At 49.4% G+C, this 15,799-nt stretch overlaps 6 protein-coding genes across 6 annotated transcripts; 4 read left to right on the forward strand and 2 right to left on the reverse strand.

Moving 5' to 3' along the window:
- Positions 1-186: 186 nt before the first annotated feature.
- Positions 187-3,174, forward strand: POJ06DRAFT_143933 (DNA topoisomerase). The gene is made up of 6 exons (XM_056184571.1): positions 187-493; positions 543-919; positions 972-1,388; positions 1,439-1,520; positions 1,568-2,614; positions 2,661-3,174. Exons 1-6 carry the CDS (start codon positions 413-415, stop codon positions 2,685-2,687), a joined length of 2,031 nt encoding a protein of 676 aa, XP_056042344.1. The 5' UTR covers positions 187-412; the 3' UTR covers positions 2,688-3,174.
- An 874-nt stretch (positions 3,175-4,048) lies between these two features.
- POJ06DRAFT_199537 (uncharacterized protein) lies at positions 4,049-5,413 on the forward strand (the record flags this gene model as incomplete). Its single annotated transcript, XM_056185160.1, has 2 exons — positions 4,049-4,553; positions 4,653-5,413. 2 exons carry the CDS (start codon positions 4,049-4,051, stop codon positions 5,411-5,413), a joined length of 1,266 nt encoding a protein of 421 aa, XP_056042345.1.
- Positions 5,414-6,426: 1,013 nt separating this feature from the next.
- Positions 6,427-8,047, forward strand: POJ06DRAFT_258270 (dual specificity phosphatase). The gene has a single exon (XM_056188253.1). It carries the CDS (start codon positions 6,531-6,533, stop codon positions 7,662-7,664), a length of 1,134 nt encoding a protein of 377 aa, XP_056042346.1. The 5' UTR covers positions 6,427-6,530; the 3' UTR covers positions 7,665-8,047.
- On the reverse strand, positions 8,048-10,489 carry POJ06DRAFT_258272 (armadillo-type protein). The gene is made up of 6 exons (XM_056188254.1): positions 10,226-10,489; positions 9,996-10,101; positions 9,795-9,946; positions 9,495-9,743; positions 9,085-9,445; positions 8,048-9,033 (listed from the first exon to the last, which is right to left on the reverse strand). The coding sequence occupies exons 1-6, from the start codon at positions 10,286-10,288 to the stop codon at positions 8,099-8,101; spliced, it is 1,866 nt and encodes a 621-aa protein (XP_056042347.1). The 5' UTR covers positions 10,289-10,489; the 3' UTR covers positions 8,048-8,098.
- A 130-nt stretch (positions 10,490-10,619) lies between these two features.
- On the forward strand, positions 10,620-12,824 carry POJ06DRAFT_258275 (uncharacterized protein). Its single transcript, XM_056188255.1, has 5 exons — positions 10,620-10,771; positions 10,825-10,891; positions 10,950-11,026; positions 11,075-12,498; positions 12,550-12,824. Exons 1-5 carry the CDS (start codon positions 10,725-10,727, stop codon positions 12,723-12,725), a joined length of 1,791 nt encoding a protein of 596 aa, XP_056042348.1. The 5' UTR covers positions 10,620-10,724; the 3' UTR covers positions 12,726-12,824.
- Positions 12,825-15,552, reverse strand: POJ06DRAFT_296630 (rab-GTPase-TBC domain-containing protein). Its single transcript, XM_056190556.1, has 5 exons — positions 15,364-15,552; positions 15,194-15,308; positions 14,938-15,132; positions 14,684-14,882; positions 12,825-14,631 (listed from the first exon to the last, which is right to left on the reverse strand). The coding sequence occupies exons 1-5, from the start codon at positions 15,417-15,419 to the stop codon at positions 12,950-12,952; spliced, it is 2,247 nt and encodes a 748-aa protein (XP_056042349.1). The 5' UTR covers positions 15,420-15,552; the 3' UTR covers positions 12,825-12,949.
- Between the last annotated feature and the right edge of the window lie 247 nt (positions 15,553-15,799).

The raw sequence follows: 15,799 nt of genomic DNA on the forward strand, positions 1-15,799 counted from the left end.
ATAATTGAATGCAAAATCTAAAACGAATATTATTCGAAGAGAGTCAAGGCGAATCAGAATTATAATAATCCTGCACAACTAGAAATTAGACTAAGGTTAAACGGAGTTTAATGACTGAGGATCCTGCTTCAGGTTTATAGCAATTTTTAGGTCACAACTCGCGGGAAGTAGTGCAGCGTACATCATTAATGCCTCAATCGCGATGAATGTGCCCATTTAAGGATTAAACGCGCAATGCTTACGCGAAAAATCAGGGGCTTGAGATTGTAAACAGTGCTACTTGTATGACGCGGCTTGCTTTTGTTCTTCACAGTCAACGACTGGGAATTATTATTCTGGGATTAGGAGCTTCTCAGCGGCTATCAACTAGTGGACCCAGCATATATTTGAATATGCGCTGCGTCTAGGAGAGATGAAAATTCTCTGTGTGGCCGAGAAGCCTTCGATTGCAAAGACAGTGGCCAACATCCTCGGTGGTGGCCGAGTCACAACGGTAGGTAGAAACCATCATTTTGTATGGCGCAATTCTAACGACTAGACAGAGAAATACGGATAGTCAATTTATCAAGAATTATGACTTCACGTACAGATTTCCTCAGCCGTGGGGCGAGGCGGATGTTACAATGACCTCCGTGGTGGGCCACATCACTGCCGCGGACTTTACTCCGGAGGTCAGACAGTGGCATTCCTGCGCTCCAGCGCAGCTCTTTCACTCGCAAGTTGTAGTTGAGGTTGCGGACGACAAGAAGGGCGTTGCTCGGAACATCAAGAGTGAGTCCAGGTGGGCACAGGGACTCATGATCTGGACTGATTGCGACCGCGAGGGAGAGCATATTGGGATGGAAGTGTGTCGCATTGCGAAGGAGGGAAATCCGCGGATCGTGGTAAAAAGAGCACAGTTTAGCAATTTAGAAAGAGAGTATGCGAATTGTCGATTTCTTCTCATAGGAACCTATTGCTCACTTGCATAGCCACATTCGTTGGGCGGCTCAGCACCCACGACAGATAGACGAGCGCCTGTCCGACGCAGTTGACGCTCGGATTGAAATCGATTTGCGGCTCGGCGCAGCATTTACTCGGTTTCAGACCCTGTCACTGAAAGACTCAGCGCGCAAACTCGAGAGTGCATTGATCTCGTACGGCTCTTGCCAGTTTCCCACACTCGGTTTCATTGTCGACAGATTTAAACGGGTTCAGAATTTTCGTCCGGAACAATTTTGGTATATTAAAGTATGTGCAAACAAAGACGGCATTGATGTGAACTTTAATTGGAAGCGAGGACATTTGTTTGACAGAATGGCGGTTACACTATTATACGAGCGATGCATGGACAACAGTTCTGGCGACGGACGGATTGTGAGTGTGATCCGGAAATCTACGTCCAAATGGTGGGTGGGTGTATTTTTTTGCAATATTTCACAGCTAATTAAGTATCAAGGCGTCCGTTACCATTGACTACGGTCGAATTACAAAGACGAGGTGCCTTATTTTTGGGAATGAGCTCCAAGAAGGTCATGGATGTACGATATTGGAACCTGGGCTTTATACTTGGCACTAACTTAGGTAGATTGCCGAATCCCTATATACTAAAGGGTTTATTTCGTACCCACGTACTGAGACTGACCAGTTCGACGATGGCATGGATTTGGTCGCACTCATTCGTAAGCAAATTGTTGACCACAACTGGGGCGACTTTGCACAGAACCTTGTCAACGGTGGCTTTCGACATCCTCGCAAGGGCAAACATAATGACAACGCACACCCTCCTATCCATCCTGTTGCACACGTATCTCCACCAGCTGTTGACCTGGACCATCACAAAGTATACACTCTGATAGCACGACACTTTCTTGCCTGCACTTCCGATGACGCGAAAGGCGAGAGTACGGAAGTCGTGCTGGACTGGGTGGGCGAGCGGTTCAGCACGACGGGCTTACATGTCACTGAACGGAATTATCTCGAGGTATATCCATACGATCGATGGACGAGCAGTCATCCTCTTCCCGAATTCGTGCAAGGGGAGCTAGTTCCGCTGAAGCGCGCGACAATCGAGGACGGCACTACGACTTCGCCTTCCTATCTTACTGAGCCGGAATTGATTCAGCTGATGGATGCGAATGGGATTGGCACAGACGCAACCATGGCAGATCATATTGAGACAATATTGAAAAGACAGTACGCTTTCAAAGTGCCAAAGGGTGCGAGCGGACGGTACCCGGTGCCGATAGATATTGACTCTACGAAGCGAGCCGGTGGAGCCGGGACTGGTCGTGGAGGTGCTGCCGGCGGACGGGGACGGGCAAGAGGGAGAGGACGCGGTGGTCGTGGTAGTCGTGGCGGTCGTTATGCTGATGGCGACAATGGCAAAGGCAGGAGTGGTGATGGCCAAACGGAATTGATACCAAGCACATTAGGAGCCGCACTTGTAGAGGGATACGATCAGATTGGATTTGACAAGAGTTTGACAAAGCCGTTTCTACGCAAGGATATGGAAGCTATGATGAAGGATATTTGTGAGGGACGCAAGACAAGACAGCAGGTCGTGCGGGAGAGCCTTGCAATGTACGAGGAAGTGTTTCAGCGGGCCAACGGGCAGGTGCAGCTTTTAAGACAGGTGCGTGCCCATGAACATGTGAAGGTCATTCTACTAATGGATCTAGGCATGCCGACGGTATCTCGATAGATAAAAGTTTTCAATTATATAGACGCGACAAATTGTTGTGAACTATTTAGTGCATGACTAACACGGGGCGTCGACCTATACATCTGTATATTAGTAATAACTGTCGATACGACGGTTGGAGCCTCACCTGTGCTGGCAGGGGAACAAAGTCAGCGTTCGGAGTTCAAGAGTGGGTCAAGGTTGAAAGGCTTTGGCGGCAGTCATTTGAGAGCGGGGCAACTTGACACTCCTGTCGATTGAGCCCAAAACCATGGATCCGCCCTTATGCGTCGTTTTAGGTGCAAAGGTTGTAGGTGCCGTACCGCCATGTCAGCATACAGTAGTGCAATTTTCGAATCACGCTTTGTCTGACAACTTTGGCATGGGGTTCTGTCAAAGCTAAGAGGTCGATCACTCTTGACAGGCGCACATTGACGATGCGAATTTTGGTAATACACTTGCTACGTAATGTAAAAGTGGGCAATTTTCTTTTGCTGGTCAGGCACGTCAAGTGACTGCGAGAGCACTGGTCAACGCCGGTACGGCTACAGACTATTAGATATGCACCTCACTCTCGTAATAAAATAACGAGTTGCCAAGTCGATCGCTATCTATCGTCGCCACGATTGACCATTCAGAAGTCGGCCGGTTCCTTTTAATTAATCTTAGCTGCTTGGTCACTGCTCAACTAGCTACATAGCACCGACTTGCTTGTCAATGTCGCCGCAACGGTCTGCCTAAATTGCACGTCGAAAGTATATTTTTAGGTCCAGTCAGCGATATCGTTATTCTGTCCGTAACCCCCACACCCCGAACCTAAACAGCGTAGGGATCTCAAAGTCCGGTTCTATCTAGTCAGTCTCTATTCCTCGGCCATTGGTTGCCGTAGTTTAATTCGGCGTTTTGAGTGGGTTACCTTAAATCACTTTGTCGGTGAATCCACGAACGTCGGTTGCATCCCGCGGTCGGTCGCACCCAGCTTGTTGTCAACAACCGAATTTTCAGGGGACTCCGTTTCAGGGCAACTTGCAACTCTTGATTATTTTCGCCTGTTAATGGTCACCTTCGACTGAGTAGACAGTTTCATAATATTCATATTTGGCCAGTATAATATTGGCGTGATCTTGTGCGTGCTGGAAAGAGGGGATTTGGCGCAGTCATTTTGCCGCTGATGACAATACCGAGTCAAGGCGCAACCAAGGTCAAAGGCTACCACCTCATTTGATCGGTCAATACCTATTCACGAGAGTCGACCTCGTGTAAGCTATCCGGCATCTTGCTTATAGTTAGAATGACTAATGACGATAAACAGGATTGACGATGCTTTGAACATGAACTGATAGTCGCAAAAGGATACTTGCTTGACTATTAATCTTTCTACACGAAATGTCGTCCGCATCGTCAACTCTGCCGTCCCAGTCCTCGACACGGCAATCAGTGAGTCCGACGCTTTCGAGTCGCGTGTCGTCCATGCGGACGACTGATAGTAGCAGTTCACAAAGTTTGCCGGCTTCACACGTGGGTTCCTTATTGTCTGCCAGCGCCACGGCTCCGAGCACCACTCTGCAGTCTTCGTCCGTATCGGCGTCGTTGTCGGCGCCGGCGTTAAGAACATTTGTTGCCCGAAGTTCATCCACTAGCACTATTGCCGCGTCCGGTAGATCGACAAGCGCTGCTGTGGCGTCCAGTAAATCTAGTGTTAGCACCAGGATGGCTTCGGCCTCTAGCGCGACTAGAAGGATAGAGAGTGCGAGTGCAAGCGTGTCTCGGTCATTGTCTTCGTTCGACAGGTTGACGACGTCTACAGCTTCGCCATCGAAATTACTATCGACTTCGACTTCGGCAATTGCATCTACATCGCGATCATCCCTATTTACGTCGACTGCGTCAAGTTCATCGTCAGCGTCGGCAACAATAAATGCAGGGCCAATCTCGATTGCAAAATCATCGTCAGCGTCGTCAGTGTCGGCAACAATCAATGCAGTACCAGTTTCGCCTTCAATATCGTCGTCGTCATCATCATCTTCAATCTCATCATCTTCAGCAACGCCATCGTCGTCATCGTCGTCATCATCCTCAACTCGCACAACTGTGATTGCGTCAGTCGTCGGCAGTCTCGGCGGTGCCTTGATAGTTGTGATCATATTCGTATTCTTTATCCGGCAGCGACGGCGGCGGCAGTCTGGTTCACACCGAATGTTTCCCAGTCCTCAATCGCGCTTTCCTCAAACTGCTACGCAAGGAGCGGCGGTGCCTCGGTCAGAGATGACGCAGGCGTACACGCAGACGCAACGGCCACCCCCGACGGTGTCGTCGCCGCGGTCGTTCCCGACGTCTAATTCAGCATCGGATCTTCCGCGTTCTCATTTCTTGGGCACATTATTCACGCGATCGAGACAGGATACGGGTCCTTCCCACCTGGCCACCAGCACGCAGGGCGTGTCGTCGGTCTCTGGGCCTGAAGAAACGAGGTTCATGAAGATTAGCGGGCGCAAGCTCGAGCGGTGGCAGGACCCGGAGCTAGCCTCAATTCACAGTATATCTGGGCGCATCTACGATCGTGACGGCAGAGAGATTGTGAGACCGGTTGCGGGTCCGTCCAGGGAGGAAGACGTGGCGCATGACGGCGGGGACGACGAACACGACAGTCGGACGTCGAGTAATGACGGATTAGAGGCAGATGATGGTCAGTATTATTACTACCTTACCACGTCGACAATGCCAGTTGGTAGCAGTAGTATTCGGTCATGATAGATATAAATTTGCATAAATAGCACGAAGGATTTGGGTATCGGATTGGGTTGCTCTTTATTTTGGTATATATCGGAATATGGCTGGGTTTGTTTCATGGTTATGAAATGACCGATGTTAGATAATAAAAATTTGGATTGTCACACTTATTCATTGTAATTAGTGGTGTTAGGTCGGACAACACTGCCGGATATACATAGCAAATCTTTCGCACTGAGACACGCTTCGGGAGCATCAAATCGCAGTAATCTAACTCATAATTGTAAATGCAAACTGATGGGTGTTCGGACTTGGTCGAACGAATACTGAGCCAATGTTATCATAGCGCCAGATCGATATTTATATACTGTATGCATTCGCACGGCTTCGAGGTACTATATTATCGATATGAATAGCGTTGCAATAAATAGTCACTGCGTTAAGGGCGAAACCCTTACCCAACGACTATGGAAGACCTTCTATCTTGACGATTAGTTGGTACAAGCCGGAAACGCGACGTAGGTGTCGTCATCCCCGTATCGATGTCCAAAGAGGACCATCAGAAGCAGCATGGAATGATTCTCTCTATTGCATAACCCAAGCATGGAAGGAAATTTAAACGGCTAAGTTGTGTACAGACGCAGAATCGCACAGGTTGGTGTAAATATTGCGGAGATATTGGTACATTTTCTGAAGCGGAACCTGAAACAGTGGACCCAGGACAGTGAGACAAGGGTTGGCTTCTCTCGGAAGCGACTGACAAGGGCTGTTCCTTGTAGATATCGACACAGGAAGAATTAATATCATGCTCGGACATAGATAGCAATATAACACCATTTTGGGATTACAATGGAATACCAATCAACCATTCCGCGGCAGTTGGGCTGGTCGTGATGGTATAGAGTAGGGCCGGGTAAGATGTAAAAATAAACTGGGCCGGGCGATCTGGCTCCTGCAAGGGTCAGGGCCAGGGTCAGGGTCAGGGTAGTTTTCTAAACTCTCCGCCATCGCAGCCTCGCCATCACCATCAACTCTGATTTGATTTACCTTTTATACCCACTCACCTTTACCCACAGCAGTTTACACTATATAACACGCACACAGCACTATTCGACTCTTGACAATATAGTGGCTGCCGATGCCGTCGTCGCTGTCACACCGGCGCGCGTCGACGCTCGAAATCGACACGTCCCGCAGCATGCTGGCCCAGCCACCTCCGATCGTCAATTCGCCGCTGTCCTCGACTTCAGTTCCGAGTGCGGGCTTGCCCCGGTCAGAATCACTCCAGCCTCCGACACGGTCTGCGTCCGTTTCATCACCGTTTGGTTTTCCCCTCGCGTCCTCTTCTCTGCCGTCCTCCCGGCGGCGGCGGTCGAACCTAGTTCTCTCTCTCCCTCCGCTGCCATATCAGCACCCTGAATCCGTGTATCCCAAGACTGCGGCCGCAGATAGGCTGCACTTCTCGACATCAATTACCACAAATCCGTCGTCCTCATATCTTTACTCACCCGTTGAGTCGCCAGTGACGACAACGGCCTTCTCGTTCTCCTCGATCTATGGCTCTGACAACGCCGACCTGAAAGGTGAGAAAGCGTATCCAGACGGTCCCATTGAAGTCTACGCCGACAACATCTTCCTTTACTCTGAGCCTAGCGCCTGCATTGCGTCCCAATTCGACGTCGTGATTAATGTCGCTAGAGAAGTCTCTAATCCCTTCGTCGATCAGGCCTGCGCATGCCAACGCGCATCGCCAGCGACCAGTAGCAATATGCCGCTCTCGCCTCCATCGATCACGTCGGACACATCATCGCCGGTGTCGCCAGTCGCCATTGCAGAACAACCCATTCCGCAGCGAAGTCCTGGGTCCGCGGAAAGCACGCTTCGCAAACAGTGTTGCTGCGGCGCCGCGGACGACAACCAAAAATCGCCGGAATACATATCTGTTCCATGGGAGCACACGTCCAAACTCACTCCCGATTTGCCATATCTGACATCCGTCATGGCTCTACGCGCTTCAGAGGGCAAAAAAGTCCTTGTCCATTGCCAGTGCGGCGTCTCACGTTCGGCGTCGCTGGTCGTCGCGTTTGTCATGAAAGAAAAGGGTTGGGACGTGAACCAGGCATATGCGTGGGTCAAACGCAAGGCGCCTGCAATCGGACCGAACATGGGTCTCATTTACCAACTCATGGAGTGGGGCCGTATACTCCATGGCGCCGGCAAGATCGACCTCACCCCGCGTGAGGAAGACGAGGATTTCGTTGGAAATGCATAGTTTGACTGACGACTAAGCCACGATTTGTATAGTTCTATTTATTGGCGTATCGTTTTACAGTTGCTTTTCGGTTGTTTGGATTATGTAGTCTACGGTTTTTTTGGTGTCATCTACAGTCGCATCGATTCCTCCTTTGACCAGTCGTTGTGCTTTTTTGTGTAAAACTGGGTGCCGGTCTATGTGTTATAGTCTCCCTTGTCTGGTTTTTTTTTCTCGGTTTGCTGTTTTGTGTTTGGCAAGCAAGGTTTTGTAGGATTCTTTTAACTTAATCGTGTTCAGGTTCAAAGAATACTCAGGTTTCGTCGGTGTTGTCATAGAATATAGAGCACCTTTATCATTCATATATTGTATATATAGACAACAAACTACGACATAAATAAATACGTATAACTATACACCTATATCATAACATCTTGCTGATAACCTATGCACGACTAACCGATCGCCTGTAAAGTCTTGTTCGCAAAGAATCGTACATCGACATCCTCGTCCTCCTTCAGCTTCTCCAAATTCGGAACAATTACGTCCCGGATAATCTCATTTACTTCCGCAACCCTCTCCTCCTTCGCCTTCGTGTCTTCCTCTGTAGGTGCAGGCGTACTCGCGTCCATCGCGTCCGAATCAAATTCACTCTCTGCTGCCTTCTCCAACAGCAGCTTCTGCACGGTCTGGTACGACCGCGCGACACTGAACCGAATATTCGGGATCGGATCTCCCACCAAGTTATTCAAGAATGGGAGCAAATCGTCCCTAATAACATCAATTGTCACTACCGGTGCCAGCGTCGTTGCCGCAACGCAGGCCGTCATTCGGTATAGATAGTTCGTATTCGTGCCGGCTTCGATGACTTTCGGGATAATAGTCGTCTTGGCCCATTCGACTCCAAATACTTTGGTCAAATTCTTTAGGTTTTCAGTCGCGGCGTCCCGGATCGAGTACACATTGTCGTGAAGCCAAGCCATGCACAGGTCACGTAGCTGAGTGTCAAAGAACTCCATCCCGAGCTGTGAAGCCAGCAGCGGTATGTACTCGATAATGGCCAGTCGCACGCGCCACTGTTTGTCCTGCGCGAGCTGTGTGATGGCCGGGAGAAGCGACTGAGACAGTAGGTCAATGCCGATCACGTTGTTGACTTGTTCGAGCTTGCAGATAATGTTCAATCGAACTTCTGGGAACTCGTCTTTCAACATCTGCAAAAACATCGGTAGCAGGTATTTAATCGTCAAATCCTTCCCAAGTATAGGAGCTAGACCGCTGATCTTTGTTGCAAGCGCTGCCCGAACATGCTGTGAAGGGTCGTTCACAAGATCTTCTATACACGGCAATATGTCGTCCAAAACCGACTCGCGGTCAACCAGTTGACAAAAGCCTAGGACAGTTAGATTGATAATTAGGAATTGAAGCACGACCAACTATATACCTGGAATCTGCTTGGCAATGACGGTACGCACTTCGGCCTCGCTGTCCTTGAGTAATCGCACAATCGCTGGCACAAAATGCGTCTTCAAAACGGTCTCGTCACCGGCAGCAACCGTCACAGCAAGCTGCTCGAATCGGTCAGCAACCATGTACCGTACTCGCCAACTCTTGTCTGCAAATAGTTTCTTCAATTGTTCTAATAAGTGGTCGCGCACCAGGTCAGGACCAAGCACTCCTGCAGTCGCAATCAGAACATCAACTGTGAGTAGGCGGACTGAATCTTGGTCATCCTGCGCAAGGTACAGAAAAAAAGGAACAACATCCGTCACCACTGTGTCTTTGTCGATATGTGAAACCAGCCCCTATCTCCGTTAGCAGTTAATCTCGCAAAAGCGACTAAATCGGACCAACCGTAAGATGTGTAGCTGCCGCCCGCCGAACCATTGGCGCGTCGTCATACACCAACTGTCCAAAAAGCTGCCGCAGACCAGCTTTACTCTCAGCGCTTACTTTCTGATAGATGGATGAGTACAGACCAGTCACCGAAACCTTGCTCGTGAACCAATCCGCCGTAGTCAGATTCTTCACGAGAGGTAAAAAGTACTCTTCCACTTGGACTTCTGTCATTTCATTGGCAATCTTGTTCAGAGATTCTACTGCCTACATGGAATGGGTCAGGATTCGCAAATACTGAGCTGATAGGAGACATACCTTGTCCCTAACCAACGGCTCTTCAACACCAGCAAACGACTCAAGCGGCGGCAGCAGCACATGTGCATACTGATTACCACCCACATATAACACGAAATTTCCCAGTTGCTCGGCCAGCACTGTCAGTACCTCATCCTCGTCGTCGAGAGATTCTGAAGACTTCCGTTAGATCGGCCAGTGAATAAACGACAGAATGCATACCTTCCAGAAAAGGAATAAGTTCTGATCGCGTACGTTCCGGCCCCAATGCCAGCGCGATGGTGGATAGCCGTTCGATAGCAGCCAGCCGAAGACTCACGTCATCGTGCTACACAAACAAAACGCGATCGTGAGCAAATCTCCTCAGGTAAAGCAAGGTCAAAAATAACCCCCAGAACTACGCTGGACCTGCCATGCAGTATCCAACAAAATGGGTATCGTAGGGAATTTACCTTGAGCTCGTCTATTAGGACTGCAATGGGGTAGAGCTCATCTGACGGTACTGACGACTCCATGATCTAATCAGAACACCGGTCGCGAGGTCTGATTCGTGCAAGAATAGTCGTGCGAAGAGCTGCCGACCACGGGATTGGCTTCTTGATATGAGGACAGGACAAAATCTCGCAATAGAGAGCAGCTTTGTGTCCGAGTGATTGGTTACGTGGAAGACGTGATGCTTTGCCGAAACAAAGCCTGCGAGCGATCCTTTCTTTTAGCTTGCGCTGGTTGCTCACCAAAGGTACGCGACCCGATTACTGCTTTGCCCTGTACCAGGCCGATGCGGCGTAAAGCTCTGACACTTGCGCCCTAAGCGCTTACTAACACCGCACTTGTGCTTTCTCCTGAAGGATGTGTCGCTAAACCCCCCGTCCAAATGCTTCGAACTTGGACACAAAATATTACATAGGAATTGATCAGTTATATATTTGAGTAGCACAACGACATTTCAACATGCCGACTGTCGCTGTCGATAAGGAAGACCTTTACGAGGCATTGGGGTGCGTGTATATAGGTGCACTAGAAATTTTTCGAGCCTGACTAACGGTTGTAGTCGAACGTACACCACGGAGGAATTCGATGAATTGTGTTTCGAGTTTGGAATAGAACTCGATGAAGATGTATTAGGAACTTCTCAGCGTGTAGCTGTGAATACTCGGGGCTGACAATGAATTATAGACCTCTCAGAGTGAGTTGCCCGTTGTCAATGGCGTCCAGGAGCGTCCTCAGCTCAAGATTGAGATTCCAGCGAACCGGTGTGTTACCTTGATATACTACAAGCAAGGGCTATGGCTAATTGATAGGTACGACATGTTGTGTTTCGAGGGCATTTCACGAGCATTAAATATCTTCCTTGGTCGTACATCGCTTCCTAATTACCGAATAACCAAACCAGAGAAACTGCAGCAGCTCATTGTCAAGCCCGAGACTACCCAAATCCGCCAGTACATATCTGGCGCTATCCTTCGAGGGATCAAGTTCACCCCGCGCCGATACGAATCTTTCATTGGCCTACAAGACAAACTCCACAACAATCTCTGCCGCAACCGAACATTAGTGTCCATGGGCACGCACGACATCGACACTATTGAGGGTCCGTTCTCCTATGAGGCACTTCCTCCAGAAGAAATTCGTTTTACTCCACTGAACCAGACCAAGGAAATGAACGGAAAGGAGTTGATGGAGTACTACGACAGTGACAAGCATCTCGGCCGTTTCCTGCACATCATCCGGGACTCACCCGTATACCCTGTCGTTTTGGACGCTAAACGCAGGGTCTGCTCGTTGCCGCCTATTATCAACTCCGAGCGCAGCAAGATTACGCTGGACACCAAGAATATCCTGATCGAGGTTACTGCGATTGACAAGACCAAGGTTGAGATTGTCGTAAACCAGCTTGTTGCTATGTTCTCAGAATATTGCAGCGATCCTTTCACTATCGAGCCAATTGAGATCATGTCCCCACACAACGGCGAATCCCGAATCGCTCCTGATATTTCGCCACGTTCTACTACAGCGGAAGTCTCTTACATCAACGGATGCTGTGGCTTCAAGCAGACACCGGAGGAACTTACCAAGCTACTGTCCAAGATGTCCTTGACTGCGACCGTGTCTCCACAGAATTCCGACATTCTTGACGTTCTAGTCCCATGTACTCGTCCAGATATCCTGCACCAGTGCGACATCATGGAAGACGCGGGCATCGCTTATGGCTTCAATAATCTTGATCGTACTTTCCCGGGCGAGTCTGGTACCATCGGAGACCCGTTCTCGCTGAATAAAGTCAGCGACATCGTCAGACGTGAAGTCGCCATGGCTGGCTGGGTAGAAGTCCTTCCTCTCATTCTGTGCTCTCACGACGAGAACTACAAGTTCTTGCGCCGCGTCGACGACAACCAGACGGCTGTCAAGCTTGCAAACCCAAAGACCCTCGAGTACCAGGTCGTTCGAACTAGCTTGCTTCCTGGGATCCTCAAGACTGTCAGGGAGAACAGGAAGCACAGCTTGCCGATCAAGGTCTTCGAGGTTTCGGACGTTGCATTCAAGAATGAGAAGTTAGAGCGCAAGTCCTATAATGAGAGACACTGGGCGGGCGTGTACGCTGGCAAGACGTCTGGTTTCGAGATCGTGCACGGCTTGTTGGACCGCATTATGCAGATGCTGCGAGTGCAGTGGATAAAGGAGAGCGACGTCGGTGTTCCTGGCTACTTCATCAAGCAACAGGATGGTACGTTTTCAGTTTGCTTGTGCGCATATCATTCCGCTCTGACGTTCATAGATGACACTTTCTTCCCCGGCAGAGCAGCTGCTGTATACTACCGCACCAAACATGATCCGTCAACGACAGTCAAGATTGGCTCTTTCGGTATTCTCCACCCCGAGGTCCTAGAGCACTTTGAACTTCCGTCCGTCGTGGCTTCGGCACTAGAGATAAACGTAGAGTACTTCGTCTAGGATTTCACGTTGTAGATATATATTATTTTACTTTGCGCAGTTAGATGTACGCCATAGTTTGTTTAGTTGCGTCTGTTATTATAATGCAATTAATTACCACATCCGTCTCCATTAGTTCTCCCCCCACGCTACCAACTCCCTCTATAAATTACCTTGCATGCATCCACATCACTTTAAGACTACTATATACAATGTGCAACATATGTTATTATGTCTTAACTAATCTATATACCGAGTAACATTTTCGCTTCTTCTATGGAAATCGGAGCTAGAGCCGGTGAAGTACTCGATGATGCCGACGGAGAAACCGATATGGGCTTGGTAGTCGATGACCCTGCCTGGGATCCGAACAAATTGGTCGAGGACGGCGATATGCTCGAGGATAGGATACTATGTCCCTTTGGCTTCAGCTTGGACTCAAACAGCGAGTCCCTGTCAAATGACGATCCTGCTTGGGAAAATTCAAACGACGAGCTCATTGGTGGCGAATCAAACAAGATACTGGCTTTGGCGTCCAATGACGAGCCAATCTTGGAAGACCCAAGCGATGAGCTCGTTTTTGCCATATCCGTCGACGGGCTGCTTGCCTTGGCAGAGTCGACCGAGTTCACCCACATGGAATCTAAAGGATCTGCTGGCGCGGACTTGGACGGCGGTTTAGGGACCGGAAGTGATGGGGTAGGAATCGATTCTTCGCTGATCGATGTCTTCGGCGAGGTCGTGACCATCGGAATCGTATACTTTTTATCGACGCGGAGGTCGTCGAAAAGTAGACACCTCTTGACATATTCTATCCGATCCAAGGCTTGCGTGCAAAGCGATTGATCGTCAACATCAGCGAGTAGCGAGTTCAGTGTGTCCAAGGTTGTAGTGAGAACCTGGGCCAATTTGTCATTTCGTTCCCGGCTGTACGCGGCTTCGTCGAATGCCGATGACGTAGCTATCCCGTTTCGCGGACGACCACCTTGTGGCGTAGGTCGCGACCGCGCCCCGCCATGCTGCGGTCCTTGCCGTGGCATCACACCTATACCGGACGTTTCAGGCGTAAGATACTGCACGCCGCCCGTACCGTTCTGAAGTGCGGTGGCAGCACGTACGCGCACATCCTGTACCCTGTCGCGAACATACTTGTTGACGCCGACTCCTAGTCTCTCGGACGTGTCAAACACGTTCTTCGCAATCCCAGACATGGCCTTCTCCATCATCGCCCTGCGCTGGTACAAACCCTTTGTCGACTGCACGAGCATCCCATTGACCATGTGGAGCGGCTGCTGGTTATCGAGTTCGTCGTCAAAAGCAGCGTATTGCTCTATTATGCGTCGACCACCGCTGGGCGTCACATGAACTTGCAGAAATATTGCATCTTCGATGAATGTGGATGGCGCCATGGCATCAGTCACAGGATACCGCAGCAATAATGTCAGTGCACCGGTGTAATCCGCCAACAGCAACTGGTCGCGAATCCGGATCAGCATCGCGATGCACACCAAGTCGACCAAATCCAGAGATTGTGCATCAGCAGCGAACAAGCAATCCCACACGTTCAACAGCCTCGAAAACTCAAACTCGCGTCCAAACAGCAACCGAATCCACCGGATGCCCCAGAGTTGTGGCTCGACACCCAATTGCCGCAGATGCCGCTCGAGTTCGGGATCGATGTGCCGCAGGTAGTATTCTTGGATCTTGCGTGCCTTGACGACAATTGGTGGCGTCACTCTGCCGTTTTCTGACGGACCTTTGACTTTACCTTCTGCCGCGTACCATTCCCAGGCATGTTGCATAATGAAGTTGAAGAGCGCGAAAGAATCGTGTTCGACATAGTCTGCAGATAGCGTGTCATACATAAGCTTGTCGTCTCGTGGAATTTCACCCGGCGCTCTGATTGCGTCATGGGAGATGACCCAAACTAAAGCTCTGTTAATGTGATCCATGGGGTAGCGGAAAGTAAGGGGGCTTACATATCGGTGCAAGTATCTCGTGCATTCCCTGCTGGTAACTAACCACCGGATTCATCTTGGTATATACGAAAAGAATATCTAGCATTGTGTGCTGAACCTTGTCATCTCTGAAGTAGTCGATATCTGGAAACGTGCGCTCAATATCTCGTAATATATCTTTTCTTAAGTCCTCATCTTTCCAGAATGTATTCCAAGGATTCTATCAGTCAAGTTAGAAATGGTTCGTAGCTGAAGCAAGCGGTAGCAAATCATACCGAAACATCTTGACTCAGTGGATTGACAACGTTCAAGTCCTCTTGGTCTTCTTCTGACGGAACTCCCTCGTTTTCTTGCGCCCGCTTGAGATGGATGGCGAGATACTTCTTCTTCAGCTCATTGTACTTTTGTCGTTCCGTCTGCAAAATATTGGCCCAGGTGTCCGGTTGCAAGTCGGGCAACAACATAAACAGCTAATTCGAGAAATCAGCAATCCACAAGATATCACGTCACAAACTGAAAAGTGTAGCCCACCTTCCAGCACACTGAACGCAATGAATCGTCACAAATGTTACTGCCATTTATGACTGACGATTTCAGGGCAGTTAAAGACTGGAACGACCCGCCAAACAGCTTCTTCCATAGCGCTCTTTCCTCAGTCCATTAGCATCACATTTCGCTTATATCACTTTTGGCCTGCTTACCGAGTGTCCTCGACTGTCCGTTGCGACGACATCGTGGCGACTTCAGCAATAATCATGCATTCAACTACGCGAGAGCGTAGGTTAATCACCTGTGCTACTACCGAATAGCCCCGGAAAACAAGTAGAACGACAAGAGCACTAATATCAAACGCAGAAACAAAACAATGAAACGGACGCACAAAACCGTTGCTGGACCAGGGACGTGTTGATAAGCACGAACGTTTGACCTCGTGGCCCGCCGCACAGGCCGGTGGTACCTGGGTCAGACCTTCTAATTTTGCTCCTACCCTAATGCATTCTTAGCTATTTTGATTGTGCGGCTTCTTAAACATTGGGCGCCAAACAATATGGACCTAGTGATCTTCGTCTGAAGGCCGAAGCCCTACATTGCACTAAGGCAAATTACATATGACAAACTTTGACAAGCACTGGGAGC

Source organism: Lipomyces tetrasporus (assembly GCF_029532465.1).
Source record: "Lipomyces tetrasporus strain NRRL Y-64009 chromosome Unknown POJ06scaffold_8, whole genome shotgun sequence".
NCBI classification, from domain to species: Eukaryota; Fungi; Ascomycota; class Lipomycetes; order Lipomycetales; family Lipomycetaceae; genus Lipomyces; species Lipomyces tetrasporus.